The sequence below is a fragment of the Carassius auratus genome, chromosome 26 (genome assembly GCF_003368295.1).
Source record: "Carassius auratus strain Wakin chromosome 26, ASM336829v1, whole genome shotgun sequence".
In the NCBI taxonomy this organism is placed as follows: domain Eukaryota; kingdom Metazoa; phylum Chordata; class Actinopteri; order Cypriniformes; family Cyprinidae; genus Carassius; species Carassius auratus.
The window spans coordinates 16,014,415-16,041,610 of NC_039268.1; the positions used below are offsets into that span (position 1 = coordinate 16,014,415).

The window sequence follows — 27,196 nt, forward strand, 5'->3', positions numbered from 1 at the left end:
TTGTTTCATTGGTAAATCGCGTTATAACCTTTTGATTTAAAAAGGTTTGCCCACTTGGTTAAAAATGAACATGTGTGATCAGGTATGTAAAAAATAAAATGTTTTTGTTGAAAATGGCCTCCTTGATTCAGAACTGTAAGCTTGATTTATAATTTAAAGGGATAGTCCACCCAAAAAGGAGAATTCTGTCATTAATTACTCACCCTCATGTAGTTTCAAACCCATAAGACCTTGGTTCACCTTCGGAATACAAATTAGGATATTTTTTATTAAATCCGAGATCTTTATGACCCTGCATAGACAGCAACAGAAGGTACGTCATGGTACTGTCATAAACATTTTGTTAAAGTAGTATAGAATTTGTTGAATATAGTAATTATTTTTGTTTTTCTTTGCAAACAAAAAGTATTCTTGTAGCTTCATAAAATTAAGGTTGAACCAGTGGTGTCACTTCCTGGGCTTTGAATGTTATGCTGAACGAATGTCTTGCAGGTTTGGAACAACATTAGGGTGAGTAATTTATGACAGAATTGTAATTTTTTGGTGAATTAACACTTTTAGGTATTTGGTAGGGTTGGGAACCAAGAATCGGTTCTTATTCAGAACCTCCGTTTTTTTTTTTTTTTTTAAGAACTGGAACTGTGAGCAATTGTTAAGTTTTGGTTCAGAAACCGGTTCTGGTGCGACACGTGACCAAGCTCTGTGAGCAGCCTTGCTCGATTCAGCGTTTCCCGTAAAGGATGTCATAAACCGAATAACAGAAACGTGCCCTGCCCCTTTAATTGCAGAGCACATTGTTTCCAATGACCCACACTCCACAGATGCGCCGCGTTGTGTCTTTAACTGCGCAATAAATGTTTCCCACGACTGTACATGCACTCGTGCCTTTGATAACTGTCTATGTTGTTTTGTCTGACTGTACACGTACCTGCCGCCACTACATTACATTATATATGTCCCATATTCTTATTAATATACATACTGACTTCAACTTGAGCCATATAAATAGACTGCTATTGTTATGTAAGTATGAGAGTTAGATTATTTAGTGTATAGGTGGAAAAATGTGGAAACCACTCATTGCATCATACCATCTCCTGATTGCATTATTATTTGTAAAAGATAGGCTTTATGGAGTGTGTGTATACATGATTATTATTATAACAGTTTATATTTCATAAATTTAGGGAAATGAACAAGTGTCTTAGCCTTCAAGGGACTATTTGGCCAACTAGCTTATTCCTGCTTGAAAAGGACTTGATGGACTAGCATTACTCAACATAACTTACTACCTACCAGCAAAACTACATTCAATCAATCAAGTTCATTTAAATGGAGCCAGAATCGGAACTGGAAAATTTGTATACTGTAATATATGTTGAATTTTGACATTGCTAAACTTTAAATTAAGTTGACAGTAAATAATAAATAGTTATTGATTATCACTATTTTTTTATAGTTGTTTAATGATTTTAATGGAACTGGAATCGGAACCGGAACCATTAGGCGAAACCAGAACCAGATCATTTCTAACAATTCCCAACCCTAGTATTGTGTAGCATTTGTCAGTTTCACATCATTCATCTTTGTGTGGTTACATCACATTGGTAAACAAATATAAGAAGGTCTGGCTTTTACAGCACATGTATGGTGCGGTGAGAAGTGTGTTTATGGGTTTGGTTCAGGTTTTACCTACACTGTGGGAAACAAATGTTCCTAAATGGTAATTAAAACCTAAAATCACCTGCATTGTGGGTACCATCCAACAATATCCACAAGGAGAACGGCTTAATGAACTTATTAAATCATATTTTAATTAAAAATCCAAAACCGTGACAAAAAGAAAGACACGCACCTAGTCAGATTGCAAATTCAAAAGAACACAAGGCTTTCAGTCTGATATGTTGTGCACTTTCACTTTTTGACCATGCACCATTAACACTTTTTGGGTCATCAGTATGTTCATTTTGTACTGTAACCCATCACTTAAACTCATTTGATCTGAATCTTTGACTGTTTGATTGTACCTTTGTTTTGTATAATAGATGCTAGGATTTTATTCTGTTTTTCCCCCAAACCCAGCCTTTTGTACACCACATTTTGTACATTTTGTAAAATAAATTAATACTTCAGCATTTCAGTGATCATTAAATGTTACTATATTGTTGTTTTTACTGTAATTTTGATTACATAAACGTCAAATTGGTGAGCATACGAGGCTGCTTCAAAAAAACGTACTGACTTTTCTAAAGATGCAAAAGGGTTAGCAATAATATTACCGGAAAGAAAATATAATAAGATATAAAAAACAAAGTCATAACCAACATAGAAAACAAAAGCTTGTGTGTGTGTGTGTGCGTCAAATCGAACCAGTGGCCAGTGTTCTGTTTCTGGCAATAATAAGAAGGGACTCCATGTCTTAATATTAATTATTCATTGAAGCCTGATTTGAAATGGCCCACTTTTACAGCATATTGACTGAGGAAATAAATGTTTCTTACTCTCATCTGAATTCGGCAGAAGTAAATCATCAGCAATCATTTTCTGTGTAATCACAGACAGTCAGCAGCATAAACACACTTTTAGATGTTCACACTGTTAGATGATTCAGAAACCGCACAGTCCATATTTTCCATAAAACTGGCAAGTGAAATACTTTCGGTCTAGCCCCAGAAGGCTCATCATGTCCACCAAATTCGAAAAGACAATTTATTCTGTTGCTTCCTGATATATTCACCATATCTTTTCAAAAGGTTTCCTTTTTTTAATATGGAGCCAAAGTTAGACAAGCAATTATTATTAGAAGCAAATACAAAACCTCTAAATAATTTTCTGCACTGATGCAGACTTAACTGAACTAACTAACAAACCATAATGTTTGGATACCTTAGTTTAAAGAGTTAGGTCACACAAAAAAAAAACGACATTTCTGTAATTATCTATTATTCCAAACCATATGGTTCCATTTCTTCTGCAAAACACACATTTTTAATAACACATTTCTATCATGCAGCTTAAGAAGACACACATTCCCTTTAAACCTTGTCATCAACAAAAACATGGGCTTCAGGACAAAGTTCTCAAAACTCTTGCTTGTCTTTTTCTTGCCCCACAGCAGCGAACCAGAAGGAGGCCCTAAAGGGTACATTCTGTGTCAAGGAGGAGCCCCAGGCGGAAGAGCCCCTGAGCTCTCAGAGGGGACCAAGCTATACCTTCTGCCAAGAAGGACCCCCAGGGTCCACCAAGCCACGAGAGGAGGGGAGCCCAATGTTGGGCAAGAGCAGCCTACTCAGCCAGGACATCAACGTCAAAGTGGCCTCTGAACTGCTTATGAAGCTATCAGGTCAGCAGATGCATTTTGGTGCATGCACTCATGTATGTGTGTGTGCCATTTCAGGCTTGAATTCAAAGGCCAGAGTATTGAGTGAGTGAGTGAGTGGGTGTGTGTGAGAGAGATGTGTGTGCTTTGCATTCCGTTTCTTTTTTCTTTTTTTTCTCAACAGGTCATGTTTAGAAGACCCTTAATGCAACAGTACTACTTAGGTTAAAGAATAAGCCAGAGTTTGTATATTTACATCAGAAATATGTCTATACGTTATGTAAAATTATGTAAAACACTGTCAGGTCATCATGAAATCCAGCAGCTGTTTAGATTTGCTCGTGTTTGTCTGTAAATTTGGTCTTTCTTTCGTTCTTTGCCATTTCACTCCCTATTTCTTTTGCACTTTCTCTCTCTCTCTCTCTGACCTGCTGCTGTCTATTCTACTCACTCACATGTTCTGGGCAGAAGGAAAAGGGTCAATTCCTTTTCATGTTGTTCAGTCAATGTGCTTTTTATCCTGGGCAGTCCTCTGCCAAAATAAAGCCATTGATTGCTGTTTTGGGCCGCTGATCCAATCTTTTATTTGAACTCTACAATACAAGGGGATGGAAAAAAGTTCAGTTCTAAAAAGTATTCTGTGTCACATTCACTTTTTGGACACTTTTGTGGTTGAATGCAGCTGTATCATGCATTTAATTACATAACATTATATGTATCATGAATCAATTGGGTGACTCCCGTGAATCAGACTCCATAATCAAACTGAAAAATTTCCACCTTGAAGTCGACATAAAAATTATATTTGATTGCTTTTTCTTTTTTATTGGGACATACAAGAAGCTACAAGAAAAAAATCTAGGACGGGACTTGATTTTGTTTCCATTTGGAGTTGATTGGATCTCTGTCATTTGCAATCATGGCCATTGTTTTGTTTAAGTGACAGGTTGCTAATACGGAGAGAGTGGAACATTGTTGGACAACTTTGAGGCCCGGCTATGCTTCATTTTCCGCGTTCCACTCCATCTCACGCACAGCTGTGTCTGCGCAGCTTTTAAAGTGTATTCAAGTACGGATGAGTGCAAATGGATGAGTTTGACACCTAGCAGATTCTTCTGTCTAAAGAACATTCTCTTTTTGCATGTGCTGTGCACAGACACAAAATATGGGCTGCACACAGACCATGTGCGCGGATGCCCGTGTATCTTACTGACAAAATTTACATGACACGCATAGTGAGCGAACCTTCGTGGAAAGTTTACAAATGAAGTATACTTTTTAAGTAAGGGCAGCCCTGAATCATTTATGACAAACCCTGCAGTAGTCAATAAAAATAATTAAAGCACTAGAAATAAAATAACCACATTTTCTTTTTTGTGTAATGCTACAGTTATGCTTCAGTTTATGCATCAGGTCTTGAGAAAATAATTGTGATTTCACATAGGTGTGATTTTAGTTGTGCTTGCATGGTAATAAAAGAGCTGGAAAAGAGACCGATAAACAGAAAATGAGTGAGAAAATCACTTGTCGAAGAGAGAGAGAGAGCAAGATCTAGAGTAGTCCATTACAGAGGATGATAGGGAGTGATTCACTCTAAAGCAGCGTATTTGACGGGCACCACACACCAGCTGCTGCTGCTCCCTTCCCATGATGCCTTACACTTCATTGTGACTCAGCCGCACCAAGAGAGAGCTGGTTTTAACACGTGCGATTCCTGACTGCACAGCCCCAGGTCACGTTTCCCCAGAGAGAGAGTGAAGGTGCGCGCATGAACTAGAGAGCCAAGTCTATGAGTATGGAGAGTAGTAAGATGCAAGAAAAGCACTAAGTACACTGCACTCACGTTGTCGTCGTGATTATGTGTGTGCGTAAAGCTCAATGAGAGGTCTCTGTGACTTCCCATATCAAAACTCTCCATGTGCTACTACAAGCAAGAGCCTCTTTCCCGCTCTGCCAACCTCCAGGATGTGTTCCCTCAGCCGCTCTCTCTCACCGTCTCCAGAGGCCAGGAACAGGGACCAATTAGCCTGTTTGTTGTCAAGCTGAAGCAGTTTTACACGACATGGCCTCACAGATCCGTCTCAGTGCGGCCACTGCGGCATGCAGACATGCAACCAAGTGGATCTAAAGAGCCGCGCTCTGCTAGCTGCAGGCTGGGGATCAATGCCATGGAAACAATGACATCGTCTGTGGTCTTGTGTGTGTGATGCAGTGGTGCAGTCTTGAGAGGTCATTTGGGGGAAGGTCATCTTTGTCTGGCTCATATGCTCATAAGCACACTGCCCTGCTGACCGAAGATGTCTGGACAACCACCTCGTTCTTCTTAAGACCATCTAACATGGCTTTACATGACATGCAATGTGGGATTTGTACCGTAGTGGTTGTTTATAGTGTCATTAGGTACTGTCGTGCCAACCTCCGCAGACTGCGCTCACTAAGTGTTTATGCTTGACATGCTCGCTATTGTGTTGTTTTCAGAAACAACGGGCGGTGATGCTGAATATCAGATGAAACTACAAGAAGTAGAACTTTACATTTAATTTCTCAGGAATTATATTAACAGTTCATCTTTAGCAGTTGTTGTCCATGTGAAGCCACTGACTGTGTGCGTTTGGTTTACACAAACACTTAAGTTTACCATTTTAGTACTAACGTTCAAAAGTACTAACTATATCATAAAATATATGATATTCCGATTCTGAAATATGTGCAAGTAAACATATTTGGTAGTTTAAACAATTTTATATTGTGGTGATGTTTTTATAGTCTAGATGATGTTAGCTAAAAAGCTACTTTTAAACATGCATTAACAATTATTTTGAATTATTCAAGTTTGGGTGAAATCCTGCAAATTACAGAGCCCAGCGCATGACAGGAGGAAGATAGAGTGGCCACAAAAACAAAAAACTTGTTCCCACTAATTAATTTGTTATCTTGTTTTAAATTGTGACCACACTGTATCAAATCATTCACTTGTGGCAATTATTCAAAAGGATGGTTTACCAAAAAATATGAATGTGCCTGTTGTAAATCCCACGGCTCAGATTCAGCATGAACTAACATGGCGGCGCCCATCAACTGGTATAGATCAACTAACATGGTCAATATAAAATTGTTTAAACTACCAAATATATTTACTTGCACATATTTCAGAATCGGAATATCATATATTTTATAATATAGTGAGCATGTTTTGGGAACATTTTTAAACAGGAAAAACAAAATAAAAGCAATCCATGTGTCATACAGATCTATTGACAAGCATGACACGTCGCCATGGAAACAATAAGGCGATACATTCTAAAATAATGGTCGCCTAAAGAAACTCATGCCGGGTTCTAGAATATTTTAAACTCATGTGCAAAAAGGGTTAAAGGTGCTGTAGGGAACTTTTGTAAAAAAAATATTTTTTACATATTTATTAAACCTGTCATTATGTCCTGACAGTAGAATATGAGACAGATAATCTGTGAAAAAAATCAAGCTCCTCTGGCTCCTCCCAGTGGTCCTATTGCCATTTGCAGAAACTCCATCGCTCCCTGTAAAAATAACCAATCACTGTGGTCCGTAACTTTGTTTGTGTTCAAAATGTAGAAAAAATGTATATAATAAGCGAGTACACCATGAATCCATTTTCCAAACCGTGTTTTTGGCTTGTCCTGAATCACTAGGGTGCACCTATAATAAGTGTTTATATTCGGACTATTTTAGATTGCTTCGGGGTTACCGTGGCGGAGTAACCCAGTACCTTTGTGATTCTTCATAGACATAAACAGAGAGAAGTAGTTCCGGCTACGATGTTCTTCTGCAAGACGCAAGCAGTTCTGTTTATTAACCGCTAGAGCGTCAAAAGTTCCCTACCGCAGCTTTAGTAAAGTACCATGTAAGTAAAGACCATGTTCCATGAAGATCTTTTGTAAATTTCCTACCGTAAATATATACAAACTTAATATTTGACTGGTAATATGTGTTTCTAAGCACTTCATTTTGACAACTTTAAAGGCCATTTTCTGAGTATTTCGATTATTTTGCACCCTCAGATTCCACATTTCAAAATAGTGGTGTCTCTGTCAAATATTGTCTTATCCTAACAAACCATACATCAAAGAAAAAACTTATTTATTCGGCTTTTAGATGATGTATAAATCTCAGTTAAATAAAAAAGGACCCTTATGACTGAATATGTGGTCTGGGGTCGTATACAAGAAATTACCCTGTAGCAGATCAGTACAGGTGGAGCTGGGGAAGGTGGGGGTTTCTCAAGCGTTATGCAACTGCTACAGCAAGCTCTAGCCAAGTATTTGAATGCTAAGCATCACCAGTTTCACGACAGAACTTTGTATTTTTATGTTTTTATACTTTTATGTCTTGATAAAGCTTTAAAGAATCACTGCTCACTGGGGTCCTTTGTAGACTCAACTCAACAGTAGACCAAATTGTACATGACACTAGTTTTTATCTACCAAATAAGTAAAAGTGCATTTGCTCATGTACCTTTATGACACTTGTCTCCTGGTTTCTCCCAGGGGGTTGTCCATTTGATAAAAAGTTCATGGTCCCATTGTGTGAAAGTTACTGAAAAGAAAAGTGAGGAACTGACCATTGGGTCTGGTTAGCTTGTAGCAATTTGGTCTTAAGCACTGACAAGTCATCAGCAAGACATTTTTGTTAGTTTGTTTCATGGTGTGGATAGCAGCTTTCCAGTTTTGAGGTGTTGCATCACAGGATTTAAAGTAGGTCACCTCCCCCACCCACCCCCCATCAAACCAGTTAACAATGTGTCGACTTCCCCCACATCTGTTTGATGGTAGCTGTTTGCATCCTGTGGCTAATTACCACTGCCGTGTTAGTCCCTCCGCACTGATGGTTCCTGGGCTTCAACAGATGGACCCTGATGCGGCGCTGCACCAGGGGGCACACAGGACCTAAGAGAGGACTGCCATCCTCTCATCATCCAAAGCACAACCTGTATTTGTTCATACAGATAGAGATACAACCAATTGCAGTTTTTTCTCAGGGGGATTGTTTCTTGACCTGGTCGTCTCTTCCTCTTCTCTGCCAGGTTCCTGTTCTTTTTTATTATACCCAAAGCCAATTAGAGGCATCATCACAGAGCTCAGCAGTAAGACAACATGAGCCTTGCCAGCCAGAAATACTGCAGTATAGTGCTGGGTGGCCATGACCTCAACAATCCCACCTCAGATGAGCTGGAATTAGTTTGAAATTTAGAACTTATTACTAAAGAAATGTATTTTGACAGAGAGTGGCCATCAATAGAAAGGCAGTGACATTTTTTTTCAGTCATTGGAAATGTGTATAGTGAAAACAAATATGAAAAACGTCTTATTGACTTGTCCAGTGGTTCTCAGATGGCGTATTGCTTTAGGCGGTACACAGAATGACCCTGAACATTTGCACTTTTAAAAATATATATAGAAAATATACTTTGTGTCTTTATACTTAAAGGGGATGTCTACTGCTGTTTTATGCATTTTGACCTATTCACGCTACTGACATGTTGGAGTTTTATGCTAAACATGTTTGGACGTATGAGGGAGTTAGTATTTCTGTGCCAAATATACTCCTTCATGCCTTCAGGATCTCAACTGTTTTCAGAGAGAAGCGGTAAAGCTGTATCTTTCTTTTATAAATCTGATAAAACTAAAGACTCTTTGGAGATATACAACATTTTTACATTGGCAGAGCAGGATAGGAATAGATTACATCAGGGGTATTCAAGTTCAGAGGCCAAGCAGGCCGTGTTTAAACCACATACAATAGTAAGGGCCACAAATTACAATTTACATCATCTGCCATTATTTAAGACAATATTTCCAGATTGATTGATTTAGAAACGTAGTTTATTACTTATCTTCTTGTCCTTAAAATAACACTGAACATATTAAAAAAATAACTGCCATAAATTATTTAAAATACATTATTTTCATTCTAAGTAACATTTGAATCCATTAACCCTCTGGAGTCTAAGGGTATTTTTGGGGCCTTGAGAAGTTTTGTCATGCCCTGACATTTGTGCTTTTTTCAGTTTCTTATAAATATCTAAATGGGTAAAGTCTAATATCACTGTAATCAGCACAAACTGGGCTATAATAATATGTGAAATGCATGCATGTACATGATTGTATTTTTGAGGAAAAAAATTTTATGCATGGTTAGTGAAAAACTAAAAATGTTAAATCACTTGAATAAGGCCATAAAACACATACATAACATTGGTTGCTGGAAAAGTTGAGAACTGGAGCTTGTAGCCTAGAATTTTTCTTTCTGAATGATGTGAAAATCATCTTGTTTACTCACTCACAGAAAACAATATATTGATTTAAATTTTCTAAAACACTTTTTGTTGGTAAAAGTCATATGCGAGTAGGCGTCAACTATCATGAATATCATTGTGATTTACACCTGAGAAGACAAAGGCCTGCATAATGAGCTGCATAATGAGCCTCTCATTCAACTGTGCCACTCTGAGGGAGGACTTACAAGAAAGAATATGGGAACAAAATAAAAGTGTATAATATTATGTTTGTAGTTTATTAAGAATATATTTAATTATCCCACAACATAATTTAATATCCACTTGGGGGAGCAGTTAAACAGTTTATTAGGAACAATCAAAGCTGACTTTCAAATTTTTTGGCATCCTTTCTCTAGTCACACAATCCTTCAGAAATCCTTTTAACAATCTTATTTTCTACCAAATAAACCCCATTTATTATCATCATCATTATTATTATTATTATTAATGTTGAAAAGAGCTGATAATATTTTTCAGGTTTTTTTAGGGGGAATAAATCGAAAGAACTGCATTGTTTTTACATTTGTTAGAGTTATCTCTATTTGTCACATTTATATTATTTACATCAAGCTTTTGAATGGTATAGTATTGTATATTGTTATTGAAACTTCATAATGTTTCACTTGATTATACATTTAGTCAGGAATTATAGTTTGGAAAAAGTATTTGGAAAAAGTCTAACTAGTAAAATGTTTACACTTTATGTGAAAACTAGTACTTACTCATGTTTATGATCCCTGTTGAATAAAGTGCTTCATTCTTTTTTCTGAGGAAATCCATTTCTCAAATCCTCAACCACATCACATCTTTTTGGGGTGAATTATGTCTTAGTCCTCTCATCGCGAAGCAAACAGTAAAATAAAATAAAAACTTGAAGAACAGTCTCGCTGCTTTTTCTTCTGTGTGGGCGTATTCAAGCCGCGCGCTTCAGTTTGAATCTGAATAGCGCGTTCAGCGCGGGGGCGTGGTCACATTAGATATAATGAGCGGAGATATGAAAAACAGACATTGCGTTGTTTTCATATGGATTACTTTATCTCAGAATATTTGTTTTCGGCAGCACTTGTTTAGTTTAAAAGTAGACATTCCAGGCTTTCTATAGATATCTCTCTCATGTCTCTTCGTTGAGTATTCACGGAGTTACAGTTCATTTTAATTAAATGTTTGTACATGACGATCAGCGGAGACAAAGACTATAGACAGCGCACCTTGTTTGTTATCTTTATTTTATAAGTGCACAAATGTTTTTTGTTATTATGTCTGTATCCAAAAAAAACTAAACCCTTTAGAGATTCGACTGATGTATTGCTCTTATCTGTACGATTAAAACTGAGAGTGTAATTTAACTTCTTTTCGGGGTTATCAGGTGAAAATGACTCAAAACGCATATATGCGTTAATCGACTCGAAAGGGTTAATGTATTTATTGACATATCCCTTAATGATATAAAATCATAATTTAACTTAATGTGGAGTATTTCGTTATTCCGCAATGCACTTTTCTTAAAATTATGCCTAAAATGTGTTTTAATATCACTATTAATAAGGATTGTATGATCTCTGTATAATATCGGTCTTTAAATACAAGATATTTAAAATGTACCTAAAGTTTAAAGTGTAAATAGTTCCACTTTAGCACAATCACATATACTTAAGTGCATCTTTAATTGGACTTCATCACTTCCTCCACACAATGAAAATGCATTTAGCACAGAAGCAGTTGTTCCAAATTTAGCAGACTATAGGTATACTAGCTTAGTATCCCAAAGTACAATTGCAGGGTATTTTTCATCAAGCGCATAAATATGTAAATGCATTTTTCCTTTCAAAATAAATGTATACGCTCTGGATACTGAACCTCACTGACCACATCTTTAATGGTTTATGTGAAATTAAAGTCATTTATTTGTTTACGTTTACATGTGGATGAATTCAATTAAATTCATGCTTTTAGCAGACGCTTTTATTCAAAGCGACTTATATTGCATTCAAGCTAACAATTTTCTCCTAACGTGTTTCCCGGGATTCGAGCCCCCAACCTTGTGCTTGCGCTCGCGCTCTACCACTTGAGCTACAGGAACACATAAATGGATAAATGACCAACTAGAGCTGCACGATTCTGAATACACTGGAGAATCATGACTATATTTTTTTAAATATATATCACTATTCTCCCACCATTATTCTGAGAGAACAAAAACAGACAACTCAACAAAAAACATGTTGCATGAACATGTTGCTGTTTAATTGCACATTAGTGACAGCAGTTGCAGAGATAGAGCAACTTTTACTACTGCGATTGTATTACAATTAAAAAAAATCAAACTGCCTATAATATTTTTAGCAAATTTTAATAAAAATACATTAATCTTCAGCATGACACGGGCCACAAAATTAATGCAGACGGGCCGCATTATATGTCTGTTTGGTTCCTGTGAAATATTGAGAAACTTGAGAAATCGACAAAAAGGAGAGGTATTATTGTTTGCTGGTCTGTTTTTGGCTCCTGAATGCAGCACTGTAGTTTGACCATGATATCAATAATGGAACCAGACAGAGAAGCTCAAGTACTTCTAAACAGATAGGTGAAGTTTTAAGATTGCAGTGGTTTACATTAATAAATATATTTATTTTTATGGATTATCATTTTGTAATTGAAGTGCAAAATGTACAAGTTTTTTAAGGGCGAATATGGCATTATGAATGTGTTGCTCACGGTCCTACACCTTCAACCTAATAAGATATCCATTTGACCAATGCTGAAATCTTTTGATGGAGTGGTCATTTGGGATCACCTGAAACAGAACTTCAGGACTTAATGTTCCAAAGGAAGTCCTGTATAGTTTTGAGTTGTGGTACAAAACTTTAGAACTCAAAAAAAGCTACGCAGAGGCAAAAGACATTTGTGTGCATGTTTTCATAGTTCAGTAATTATTAATAAATGGCACAGTTTGAATTCAGTTTAATAACCCCCCAACAGAGTAACGGACAGATATTCTTTTCAAATGATCTAGATTTAGCCCATTATAGTTCTTTCAATAAATGAACCCATGGATTATGCATAATAATAAGAAAATTAAGTAAGTGTGACGTAATTATGTTGATGAAAGTTGGATTTGTTGATTGTGGATTCATTACAAAAGTTGGGTTTTGAGGCAAAAAAAAAAGATGAATTTAGCAACACAGTGTCCTAAGGTTATGCAAGATTAACATGAGATTGGTAGAAACTGTGTGTGTTATGTCCCCTTTAAAGGGATAGTTCACCCAAAATGAAATTTCTGTCATTAATTACTCACGCTCATGTCCTTCCAAACTCGTAAGACCGTCATTAATTTTCAAACCACAAATAAAGATATTTTTGATGAAATCCGAAAGCTTTCTTACCCTCCATAGACAGCAAGGGTCCTACCACATTCAAGGCCCAGAAAGGAATCCAAAATGTAATTTTTGCGCACAAAATGTATTCTTGTAGCATCATAAAATATGGTTGAACAACTGATTTCACATGGACTGCTTTGTTCTTGATCTTTTCTGGGCCTTGAATGTGCCCTTGCTGTCTATAGAGGATCAGAAAGCTTTGGGATTTCAACAAAAATATCGTAATCTGTGTTCCGAAGTTGAACGAAAATCTTACAGGTTTGCAATGACATCAGGGTGAGTAATTAATTACAGAATTTTACTTTGGGGTGATCAATCACTTTAAAGAAGGATTTAATATACAAATTGTCAAATGGCTCACTAGCACACTATCATACTAACCTTCTTGGAGAGCTTGCATATCTCAGTTCACTGTACCTGTTGAAGAAAAACCCCAAACAATCGACTACTTGGTTTGATGGGCAAATACTAGACCACCCTCGCCCATCCCCAGCATAAAAGATTTCCCCATGTGTATTTTATAACTGCGAAAAGACATCCTTTTCACCAATCTTGAGTGCAGATACTCCTCCCTGTGAAATGAAACCACTGTGAAGCCTGCACACCCATTTGACCATTTCCTGCATCACACACAACCCAGCATCCCTCCGGTAGCCTCTTCAGGGGCATGTGGAGCACTGATTCTCTCTCGCTTTCTCTCTCCAACTGAGGTGAGCGTTGCGTCATGATGTGCTGAATTATTGAGAGGCTGTTCGGATGCTGGTCTGGGATCAGCTCTCCCTTGTCTCTTTGCGGGCTGCGGTTGCTCTGAACCTCTTTGAAGCAGCTGAACTCTTCACCTCGTGTCTAAGCGGGTCATCCTTTCCGTCGGACCAGAGGAGAAGTAGTGCAGAATGACAACCTTGTTCTCTATACTTCTCATCCGCCTCCATCTCACCCTATTTTTTATGTCTCTTCACCTCTAGCTTTATATCCCCTACGTCGGCCCCTCTGATGAATGTCTCTTTTTTTTATGTTCAAATCTTAATTCTTTTTTTTTTTATTATCATAAATTGTAAACATTGCAAGGTGAGATTTTTTTCTCCCAATTATATAATAAATAAAAAGAAAACAGATAGAATAGAAAAAGAATTGAGCAATCTAGTGTTAGAGGGCTAGAGGTTTTGTTGTTGTTGTTGTTGTTGTTGTTGATGTTGTTAAGAATAGAATTAGAATAGTTAGGGGGTCAAATAAAGATGGAAGAGAGTGTTTTTAGCCGATTCTTGAAGATGGCTAAGGACTTTTTCTAAGTGTTTAACATTAAAATAAATGTATATTTGAAAAAATATATAAACATGGAAAGTTGGGCTTTAAAAACAAATAAAATCAAATGCATCCTTTCAAAGATGAAGCAAAAATAGATAAACTAGTCCACCTGACTAATTTACTGTTCTCTTGTCTAACCAATCCCTATTTTTTAAATCTGTTTCCTATCTGCATCTCTTCTGTGTGCATTGGATTCCTTTCTCCCTCTTTCTCTCTCTCACTCTCGCTTCCAAATTCATATTCTCAAACTACTGTACAGTGCATCAAAGTGCATGTGACAAGTGGGGTTTGCATGTGTTGAATGACTAATGCTCTGAGGCTGTCAGATTGTTTAGTATGCCAAACAGATGTGGTGGGAACCATGGTTGATTCATCTCTTTATTGTCTAAATGAGGGTGAAGTTTGCAGCGCATGTGTTTGTCACCAACCTTCAGCAGCATCTTCTTATATGGTGTCTCGAAAATTTTTGACGTAGAAATAATGGTGGGGGAATGCAGTCACATAATATAATTATAGGTAGTTGACATGGCATCCTTTTTTCAAGCTGGCATGTCGTGTGGTGTGACATGCTTTACGCTGTCTGAAGCTATTTTTAGATCTTTTTTCTTCTTCTTTTAACTGATTTTATATGTAACTTTTATTATAAATGCAGTTTTCTGAGTCCAAATTAATTGAGAAACTACATGCAATATTCACACTTTTGAAAACGCATCTGTCACAATGGAGGATGAAAGCAGAAAGGTGAGATGGAATAATGTGAATTTTCAACTAAAATCTTGATTCTGATTTAAAAAATAAATACAATGTGTTTTAGGGGTGGGCAATAAAAGAAAAAAGTACAATAAAACAAAAATGTTCAGGTACACTGGCTTAGAGTAATAAGAAATACTACTAAATTAAATAATCAAATCTAAAAATAAATCTCTGCCCAGGCTACACTGTATGACCCAAATCTACATTGCATCTTATTAAAGCTAAAAAAGTTATTCAGACAAGATCAGACAGCAGAAAGTATATTAGGCTTAATAACTTTTTAACATCAAGCAAATCCCATGCTTTATTTTGTCATTCATGTTTCTTTCTCACTTTAACATGGCAATAACTTGTGGAAATGTGTGAATATACTTACATACCTTAAATACATTTACATAAAGCGGTATAAACAATATAGCAAAATCTCTATATCATCTTTATACCATCACCATGATATATATCATCATAAATGACAATATATATCATAAAAATATGACAATAAAAATCTTTTTAATTCACAGATGTTCATACACTGGGATCACTATTTTTATCTGTGTTGACCTTTGTGCTGAACAGTCATAGCACAAAATCAGACATCTCTGTATGTATTGTTTAATAAATAAGGATTTAAATCAGCCTTTCCCAAAAAAAATGATGGTACGGTGGGACCTTCAAGTGTTCTGACAAATTTGAAACCGTATATTAATTTGTCGTTCTCACACCTTTCATTGCCAAAGACAGGAAATCATTGATCATGTTTATATGCATGTTCTTAATAAGCTGATCCCAAGCGTTGTCATATAAACACATTAAACTAAAAGTGTCCTTTACTGTGGATTTAAGTGCATCGACCATAGTATGCATTGTACGGTAGAGGTGGAGGAAATATAATGAACAACAATATAAAAATGTGTTCTTGTCTTATACAAATGAAGGAGAAGTCACAGAGTCATAGAAACTGCAAACCTCACAGGAGAATATAAGTTCTAAACATATTTCCTGCTGATATTGTGGAACACTTTTTGGAACACAATGCTTTTTTTGAACATCGCACTGATCATGTTTTGATGTCACAGGTAATATTCTGGCATTGCTGGGTTGTTGATTTGATTTGATGTCTTGAGCTGATTTTGGTAGTTATCAGCATATTGGTGTGCATATGTGCTCACTGGTAAGAAACCAGAAAAGGGGATCAAGACACAATGCCAGCTGAATTCGAACCTGCATTTCCCACATGAGCACCAAAGCATGACATGTCTGTAGCTTCGGTGTGCCTGTGTTTTCTATTTGTTTTCCATGAATCTGCACTTGTTTATAACTCTTAGAGCTCACAAGAGGTTTTAACAGGCAGGAATCTTTTATAGACCAGATGGCTAAACAGATAGTTGCCACTGGTCAGCCTCTGTTTAACCTCCCTGCACTTTCAGTGTGTGTGTGTGTGTTTGTTTGTATTTTCCTTTCTGTATTTGCACATTTATTTGCTCATAATAATTTTCATATCTAACACACTGGCTATTTTAGGCGCTCACTTCCTCATACTGACCCGCTCTCTACATAATTCATATTTTACATACATGTGTACAAAAGCATTTGAAAGCGGCTACTGACGTCACTCAACCAAAGGCGAAAATTCATTGCTCTGTGCATGTGTGTTGTGAGACTGCGTGTCCCCTAAATGACCCCGGCCCTCAATCTGGCTCCAGGCACTTTATTAAGGGATTAACAGGCTAGTGGATGTCAGTGTCCCCGTGTGCCATTGCCTCGTCCAGCTCCTGACACCTGGGCACACTACTGACCCCCCCACACACTCATACACTGTAAACATACACTGTACTCACACACAATCTAGGTCAGAGCAAGACAACAACACTCCAACAGCCCCAGTAACACTCGCTGTTAACGGGAGGGGTGGAGGTCAGCTGGCCTACCCACAATCTCCTGCTCCCTCGTCTCCGGCCAGACCAAATTCATATGATTACGCCCCTCTGCCTCCCTCCCCAGCTGTCTGATTGAACGTGGTCACCCTTGAAAAGCATATGCCATCTACCCCTCAGCTGTACATGCTTTCAGACGTCTGATCTGATAAGACCAACAGGCTAAACTTTTTTCTACCCAATTTTTTTACCAGTCTAAATGTTGGGACCAGACCTCTTTGTTTAGTTTTTTATATATATATATATATTAGAAAGGCTGAGTGAGTTTACAAGAGCTGGTTTTCATTAAAAGGACTCCGGCGTTCCTATGAGCTCACTGAATGTCTGTCTTTTTTGTCTTGTCTTGGCACTTGCATGTTTTTTAGGCTAACCATAGAAAGTTCTTGAAACCTTAAGAAGTTTGTAAATGTACCGTCAAGTTCAGCCCTCATTGTTGTGTTCGGTTTTATACCACAGAACTTTATGACTGCAAATGTACAAAAACAAAACATAAAAACTCACAAGGTATCTGGTTTAATCTGCGCTAAAGTTTGGTATTTGTTCAACTGGCACAAATGAGATCTTCAGGGTCACTTTTTTAAGAGGTGGACTAGGAATTGATTGTATTGGAGCAGGTCTTTGGGGGTTTTTTGTACTCTTTCTTTTTGACTTTGGCTTAGCCTAGAGTAGTGAGTAAGAAAAAACATTCTGAGTCATTTGACCAGATTTCAAACCATTTATTCTTTATTTTTTTTGAAGCCAAATTATAGACATCTGCTTCAGCTTCAACCGCCTTTGGTAACAGCCTTATCTCAATGATGCCCTTGTCTCTGTAGCAGATTAAAACTCAAATGAGTCACGAAGTGGACAACCAGGATCAAATTTAAATATGTTGCACATGACAGTGAAATGGTGTCTATGCTTCTTTGGCCAGGGGGTTATATGGCTTACAAAGTCTTGGTTCTTGGTTTTGCACATTGCAGAAAATGTGTGTGATGTTACCAGGACATTAGTATGAGATTGCCAGGGTGTTCACTGGCCCAATTAAAGAGAGCCTCCTCTTTTGGAGATAATCTGGTGTGACTCAGGTCTAAATGGCTAATTGAAATTAGGCATCACAATAGTATGTTCATTTTATGATTTGCCATTCTATGATGGTGAAATGAAATTTAATGAGAGTAAGAAGATGGCAAAGATAATCTAAATGTAAAAATGGGATACACACTACTGGTCAGTACTTTTGGGTCGGTACTTTTTTTAGTGCTGTCAAACAATTAATCGCGATTAATCGCATCCAAAATAAAAGTTTTTATTTACATAATATATGTATGTGTTCTGTGTATATTTGTTATGTGTACATGAATACACACACGGCATGTATATATTTAAGCAAAATATGTTACTTTTATATATTACATATATTTATATGTAAATGCATCACAAACTGCTTGAGAAAGCTGTAAACTAATTCCACATTGCACAAGGTGGTGGGTCTACAGCAGTGCAGCGATCGTTTACGTACCGAATAGCAGACTGCAAACGTGTCCTGTGTGAAAGCACAATGAGTATGAGTCCGTGCTGCTTCAGCACCACATACATAACGCACGTGGACTGCATTCGCACTGCAGATGGATTATGTGTGAAACAGGCGTGAGGTTTCCATTGGGAAGCTTCTTAAAAAAAGTTCCCTGAAGCAAACCCAGCGGCATCTTAGCTACATCCATGTTAGCATGTCACGTTTGATGTGGTAATTTCACAGTAGGCATACACACAGGTGCGAAGACTCGTTCTCGCCCCCTACTGTGAAATTCGATTAGGCATACATCCATACTAAAATATCAAGATGAAAGTCATCATAGCTTGCATAGTATAGACCCATCCCCTAAATATATATAATATATTTATTATACACATTATACACACAAATTGTGAATAAAAACAGAATGCATTGCATGTTTACCACTGTGTGGCATCGCCTCTTCTTTATAACAGTCTTCAAACATCTGGGGACTGAAGAGACAAGTTGCTCAAGTTTAGGAATAGGAATGCTGTCACATTCTTGTCTAATACAGGCTTCTAGTAGCTCAAGTGTCTTAAAGGGACACTAAGTAGGAATAACTCCCATCTAGTGGTGAAATTGTATTTTGCATTCAAACTAATTTTGCTCTCCTGCGCCTCGCTTTTTCAAATGCGCGTTGCATCTACGGTAGGCGATATGTACCAAAAAGCTTTGACAGGATGTTTTCTAATAGCACTTCGTCGAGTTTTCCTTCAGGTGAACAGGTGTGTTATTTCAAACAAACAGCAACATGACCATAAACAAACGAATGTTACAGTATGAATTACTGACTGTGGAAAACATGAAATATTGTAATTAGTAGTTATGTCAAATTTATTCGTTATATTTTCTGAATTATATGCATTGTTAGATATAAAAAAAATATTATAATATAGATTGTAACACTGACTTACCTGTCGAGAAGAAAACTGGCCACTTCAGCGTCTCTTTTGAAATCTTTATCAAGCATTAGCTCTTTCCACCTAGAAAAAGCTTCCCCGACATTAACTCTTGTTTTCTGTAATCTACGGTCACGTTTCCTTTTACGTTCTATTTTTTACTGTTTTGGCGACTATGTTTTCTTCTCCTGTGGCGCGGCATATGTATGGTCCATAATAAGAATGCAATCCAGACTTTTTTAAACTTGCCGGTGCAGTTTCAAGCGCCTCTCACTGCTCTGCACCTGCGTTTCTGGCTCTGACCGAAAACGCACTGTGGAAACGCGTTGGCTTAGTACTTTTTGTCCCTCTCTGCTATTATAGTTTTACAAGATGGCGGAACTACATGGAAGCCTCCGTCGCCCTCCCCGTCCCATGTATATAAAGATAATAAATTCTTCATTTACAAGGATTAGTTTAAACATTGGCATAGGTATTTGTACACCATTGAGGGCATATTTATGAATAAAAATATTGATTTTAGATAATAAAATACCTAAAAAGTTACTTATTGTCCCTTTAAGTCTTTTTGTCTCATCTTCCTCTTTACACCAAATGTTTTCTATGGGACTGCAGGCTGGCCATTTCAGTACCCGGGTCTTTCTTCCACGTTGCCATGATGTTGTAATTGATGCAGTTTGTGGTCTGGCATTGTCATGTTGGAAAATTCAAGGTCTTCCCTGAACGAGACGACGTCTGGATGGGAGCATATGTTGTTCTAGAACTTGGATATACCATTCAGCATTAATGGTGCCTTTCCAGATGTGTAAGCTGCCCATGCCACACGCACTCATGCAACCCCATACCATCAGAGATGCAGGCTTCTCAACTGAGCGCTGATAACAACTTGGGTTGTCCTTGTCCTCTTTAGTCCGGATGACATGGTGTCCCAGTTTTCCAAAAAGAACTTCAAATTTTATTTGTCTGACCACAGAACAGTTTTCCACTTTGCCACAATTCATTTGAAATAAGCCTTGGCCCAGAGTAAACATGGCTATGATATGGCTTCTTTTTTGACCTATAGAGTTTTAGCCAGCGCGGTGGATTGTGTTCACCGACAATGTTTTGTGGAAGTATTCTTGAGCCCATGTTGTGATTTCCATTGCAGTAGCATTCCTGTACGTGATGCAGTGCCGTCTAAGGGCTCAGAAGATCACGGGCATCCAGTATGGTTTTCCGGCCTTGACCCTTATGCACAGAGATTGTTCCCGATTCTCTGAATCTTCGGATGATATTATGCACTGTAGATGATGATAACTTCAAACTCTTTGCAGTTTTTCTCTGAGAAACACCTTTCTGATATTGCTCCACTATTTTTCACCGCAGCATTGGGGGAATTGGTGATCCTCTGCCCATCTTGACTTCTGAGAGACACTGCCACTCTCAGAGGCTCTTTTTATACCCAATCATGTTGCCAATTGACCTAATAAGTTGCAAATGGGTCCTCCAGCTGTTCTTTATATTTACATTTAACTTTTCCGGCCTCTTATTGTTACTTGTCCCAACTTTTTTGGAATGTGTAGCTCTCATGAAATCCAAAATGAGCCAGTATTTTGCATGACATTTAAAAATGTCTCACTTTCAGCATTTGATATGTTATCTATATTCTATTGTGAATAAAATATAAATTTATTTGTAAATTATTCCATTCCTTTTTTACTCACAATTTGTAAAGTGTCCAAACTTTTTTGGAATCGGGTTTGTACACAATACAAAAATTATGTAAACAAACACTTTTATTTTTGATGTGATTAATCGTGATTAAGCATTTGACAGCACTAAAAAGAAATTAATACTTTTATTTGTTAACAAAGCATTAAAATGAATACATGTGACAGTAAAGACTTTTATTTTTACAAAAAAAAAGGTTTTCCTTCAAATAAATGCTGTACTCTTAAACTTTTTATTCTTTAAGATTCTTGAAAAGCATAATGTACTATTGTTTTCTCAAAAAGGTTAAGCACTATTTTTAACAATAAACTACATTTCAAAAGCAGCAAATCAGCATATTAGACTGATTTTTGAAGGATTATGTGACACTGAAGACTGGAGTAATGGCTGCTGAAAATTCAGAATCACAGAAATAAATTATATATATACATATGTATTAGTGGTGGGCATAGATTTTTTTTTTTAATCTAGATTAATTTTACATTCAACTTTAAATTAATCTAGATTAATCAAGATTAAAATGGCTCATTCTAATTCTACAGAAGGCATTCAGAATATGTGTGTTACCCAAATAAAACTGACAAACAGTAAGTCTTTGAGAAGGGGTTCATCAAGCTAGGTGGTGCATTAGAAAAGGGGCTCATCTCCTGTTTCCAAAATGCATCACAAAGTGCTTGAAAAAACTGTAAACTATTTCCATATTGCACAAGGTGCAAACAACCTTAAGCCTGTTTCACACCAATGTTTAAGTTTTTTTCAAGTTTGTAGGTGTCAAGGTACAAAAACCAAATAATTAAATGTAAAATAGCACTGGATAGTCTTCAATGTAAAAGTGGAATATACAATCAAACCTACATTTATTCAGACACCTTCAACATTTCTCACATTATTACAGTTTTGCTATATATATCAAAAATTATATCTGGTGTCTGAATAATTTTTGGTTTGACTGTTAAAACTACAAAGTAATTCAGTCAAGAGCAGTGAGTGATTTTAATTTTCATTTTCTTGGATTAACATTACAGCAGCCAGTAGCTAAATTAGGCGTGGTCACTTTAAGAGACGATGAGCGCATCCAATATTATACACATCCCATTTTTTTCCTCAACTGCTCAACTGTTTACTTTCACTTAAGAAATAACTGACAGTTTTTTCGAGCATAATTTCCAAGGTGGTTATTTGGACATAGTTTGTATGTATATAGTCCGGAAAATACGGTACTTGGAGAAGCATAATCAACAGGCTATACTAAAATTGTATGTTTGTATTCCAACAGATTACAGTTACATTTGCAAAGACATAATCAAATTATACTGAAGATTACTTTTAAAATAAAAGAGATGAAGTATCACCTGTGGCGGATCTGCGGCAGTTTCAAGGGATTTTGCTGCTCTGTTTCTCTTGCTCTCATTCACAGCTGTAACTTTTCCCAAGGATCATCTGGAAGCATCTGAGCACCTTATGCATGATTTCGCCTCAGGACTGCCACTGACTATCACATCGCAAATGACACCGCTCTAGTCTCGAGTCAGACAATTTCAAACCATTGAGGCCATTACCAAATATACTCATGGCGATGGCCACTTCTGCAAAAAGCTTTCATTACTTGAAATCTTTGACTGAAGTGGAAGTTAACACTTTTATTAGGAGTTTAGGTTTAGAAGTTTGTTGAATTCGCTATTCTTAGCATGCACTGCTAATTAGAATCAGTGTTAAAAATGTTGTTTGCAAATGGAATAAGTCCCTTTAATTTGATTTTCAGAGAATAACAAAGAAGCTTGCCACCAGAACATCATAGTGAAGGCGGAGCCTATGGAAGTGGACCCACCCCTAGAACTGGCCCCTCCCTCCTCTAATCTACTGGGCTTCAGCACTTCAGGGGGATGTGAGAAGAAGGAACCAATGGTTAACCTCCCAGATCCTTTGCCCCGCCCCCAAAATGACCTCTTCTCCCAGGACATATCAGTCAAAATGGCCTCTGAGCTGCTTTTCAAACTGTCTGGTAAGTCTCTATGACAGAAGAAACAAAGGGGCGGACTGTCCATTAAAAAAAAAAAAAAGCTTTCCGCAGCGACAGTCTTCAGGTTTTCTTCTTCATCGCCTTCTTTGAATGCTGCACTGACACACTAGAGAGTGGAGGGATATTTGTGGTGTTAAATGATGGCAGGATTGAGCTTTTCTTCCAAGAGCGTTCTGAGGATTAGCAGAGACAAACCTGCCCCCTGCGCTCCTCGCTGCCAGCTACGGCTCTTTTTAAATGCCATCTAGCACCTCGGAAGCCGATCACAAAAAGCCTCCCCCCACTCACACATATATATATATATATATATCTATACACGAACCTCACACGCACGCCATTCGCACCCTCCCACTCCCCCCCTACCCCATGGGAGTGGTGTGTAGCTGCACAGTGTGTATGTATAACCCCTCAACCCTCAACTCCCTCACATTGTTCTCAAACATTCTGGCTCAAGCACACTCGGTTGCACACACTTCCCTTGTGTCTCTCTCTCTCTCTCTCTCTCTCTCCCTCTTGCTCCTGTGCAGCATCGTCATGGCAACGCAGAGAGCCCTTCCATCCTCTGTGAGCTGTGTGACCGAGAGGGTGTCAGGGAGAGGGGGCTTAGGAAGTGCCACCCAGGGAGCAAGGTCATTACCAGACCACCAGAAGAGAGAAAGACAGGCAGATAGACAGACAGACATGAGACACTGTTCTCTTTTGCCCTCTGTTTTTCGAGATTTTAAAAGCAGTTTGGCAAAACGTGGTTAAAAAAAATCTACCACTGCTATCCCTGCAGAAAAGACTGTCTTAAATCAGCATGCATGGCAGAATTATTTCTTATTTAGTATTTATGTCCTGTTTTTCTTGTCGAAATATCTAACGTAAAAATTTGTAATATATTTTTCTGAGTATTTGTCTTGAATTTATCAAATTCTAATATGTATTCAAATGCATTATGTATTTGCCCTAGCCCATTGTCAAAATGTTTCTAGATTTTTGCTTAAAACAAGAAAACAAATAAATTGACAAGAAAAAAAAAAGACTTAAAATATTAAAAATATTTTATGAATATATTTATTACATTTTATGTTTAGATTTTTTTTTAAGTTTAGATTTTTACTGGAAAACAAAGAATTCCATTCTGTTAATTTCATTCTGGCTGCTTCATGCTGGTCTAGCGGGCGGAAAAAGCACAATCATAAAATTAACTGAAACTATACTATATTTTATATATACTATAAAAATTAATTTCATTATTGTTTTAATATTACTGAAAGTATATATTTTTTGTTGTGCCAGCCTGGCAACCCTGATCTGAACGCACGTGCTGGAGATATACTGCTAATCACAGGAGCGCCTTTACTGACGAGATGTGCATGAAAATCGCATTCAATTTTTTGCAGAGTCCTAAGTCTGAAAGCATTTAGTTTATTACAAATGTGTTAGAAATTATCTGTTTATTGCAATTTTGGTAAAAACTTGATGTTGCATTTAGTAGGATTACCAGTAATCATTGAGTTTGTCAAATAAAGAAAAAAAAAGAAAAAATTATAGCAATTTTGGTAAAACTGGATCTTGCATTTAGCAAAACTACCCAAAATTATTTAGTTTGACAAATTAACTTTAAAGGGGGAAAACTATTTTGTAGCATTTTTTGGAAAAACTGGTTCTTGCATTACCAGCAAAGCAGCATTCTACTCTATCAGCATCCAAAAACATAATATATGATGGAGACTATCTATGATTGTCTTTTTATCAGGGATGGATTAATGGTCAGCTTTATAAACGAATGGTTCTACTAACAAATAATTGCCTTATTTGCACCTACTGGTTGCATATGATTTTTGTAAGTACAACACAGAAACAAGTCTATTTTTAACTCCTTTGTGTTTTTCTTTTCCAGAAAAAGTAAGTAAAGCTAACGAAAGCAAAGACAATGCATCATTCGGCATACACAGGTAGGTTTACTGTTTGTGCATCTATTATGCTGCCAGAATGTAGTGAATCACATTTATTGAATCTAATGCTAGCTTGTGATTTTCCAGCCCTTTCTTAGACGACCGCTTTAGACAATCACCTTTCAGCACGCGCTCCAAGAGCTCTTCCCCAGCTGAAGCCGGATCTTCAAGCAGGGTCGCCCAACAAGGTAAGACCGCCTCCTCCGCACCAACCAGGACCCTGTACTTGCTCACAAATTGCCTTTATGACACACCTGCTCATAAATATATTTTTTTCTGTTGACAGATGTGCATATAAAATTCTCTCCCTATGAGAGTGGGATTATTTCATTGTTTTTTTTTGCCATGCGTATTAATGACAAATAGCACATATTCTATGATACTTGTTTCTAATATGTGTTTTGGTGCTTTAATGTAAAGGAATATCCCACATACAGTTACGCAGCTTTGGTGTTCATTTTGGAGCCTGCTCACATTTACATAGATCTATGCATACAAGCCACCCTCTCATCTAATGCGAGTCTACAGAGGCCCCTCGCGCTCCCACCCAGCTTCGAGACCACTGCACTGGGCAGCTGGCACTCCCTGCCTCCCTCTACTGGCCCCTCTGGCAAAGGGTAATTAGTTTGCGCTCGCCTGGCCCGGTTCCCTACACCAGTTAATGAAAAAATGATTGGGTTTTTCGTGTCCAGGGTGCGTGAAAGTTAATTCACTTCACACTCAGACATGCGTTCGTTCTTACGCGCAGACACAAAGCGGACGTACACAAATCGCATAAGAGCGGCCATGACCCTTGTCTACCTTTTTCATCTCTTTCACTCTTTTTCTTTCAAATTCTTTCTCTTTCTCCATGTTTTTTGGCATTTCATTGCTAAGTGTCTAACACCTCTGACCCGGTGTGGGTAGTAACTCCCACTCCTTAGTTAAGACAAAGAGCTCTAATTTTTATTTTTAACAGCGTAATCAGTGGTTGAAAAATAATGAATTGGTCTAAAATAGTTCTGTATGTATGCCAAAAAGATAAACTGAATCAGTGTTTGTTTGCGTGTGTTTCTGTATGTCTGCTTTTACATCTTCTTTTTATATTTTTCACTTAATTGCATGAGTAAACTTATGTTCATTGGGTCTGTGTCATCATTTGTGTGTTTGGTATGTGTGTGTGTTTGTAACACTCCTCTTCTATCCTTGCCTCTTGCCCCGAGTCATCTTCAGCATCACTGCGGAGGCTGTCTCTTCTCTCTCTAATAACACTAATTAAACCATTAACCACTTCAAGGCATTGATGTAGATCCTCTAGTGTCTCAATTAAGCATCAATGTCTGATTTTTTTATTGCAGAGTCATGAACTCTGTATATGTTCACCCCCAAATTTAGCATTGTTCACCTGTATCCAGGTGACCGAACAAGGGAACTGGATAGTTTATCCAAAAATCTAAGTTTTATTAGCATTAATTCACCTGGAATATAAAAGAAGATTCTTGGAAAATGAAGGTATAAGGTGAGAGTCATAAGTATTGCACAGGCATTCGTTCGCTCATGTCCCCCACTGAGGCATTGTGGGAAGGTGCCATCCTTTCCCTGCAGTCCCCAGGCTCTGTGTCACAGCAGAGCTGTCAGCACCACATCACGCCGCACTGCCGCTTGGTGGGACGTGAGTCAGACGCACAGGTTCATATGAGCGCTGTGACTCAGTGGAACCGTGGGCCCCGGGGTGACGAGGCTGATTCAGGGCCCTGTGTCTGATTGTGTGTTTCCTTTTCTAAACTCGCTCATAGATGGAAGCAGAGGGCAAAACACCCACTGTAGTTTTAATTAAAGCTCTTATGCAGGCAGGTCAGCGCGGGGGATGGCTGGGAGACGGCACACACATGGCACCCTTGTTTAATTATGCAGTTTAGCAATGCTAATTCATGCCGGTAGTGTGGCACTACTAATCAAGTTGAGACTTTAAGATTTGAAATGTGGTCAAAACATCATCCAATAATAATAAGTTTGATATCAACAGGTGCTTAAAGGTGTCAGTGGTATAAGGAGATCTTGCTTGGGGATAAAGCAATAGTTTATGCAAAAATTAAAATTCGGAGAT

General features: G+C 37.6%; 1 protein-coding gene across 1 annotated transcript in view; it reads left to right on the forward strand.

Moving 5' to 3' along the window:
* The first annotated feature begins 2,252 nt into the window (after positions 1–2,252).
* LOC113044717 (zinc finger protein 827-like) overlaps positions 2,253–27,196 on the forward strand; it is a 43,434-nt gene continuing 18,490 nt past the window's right edge. Inside the window, exons 1-5 of the mRNA XM_026204900.1 lie at positions 2,253–2,262; positions 3,071–3,343; positions 22,913–23,152; positions 25,056–25,110; positions 25,198–25,298. Coding sequence (XP_026060685.1) covers positions 2,253–2,262; positions 3,071–3,343; positions 22,913–23,152; positions 25,056–25,110; positions 25,198–25,298 — 679 coding nt within the window. The remainder of the gene's footprint in view (positions 2,263–3,070; positions 3,344–22,912; positions 23,153–25,055; positions 25,111–25,197; positions 25,299–27,196) is intronic.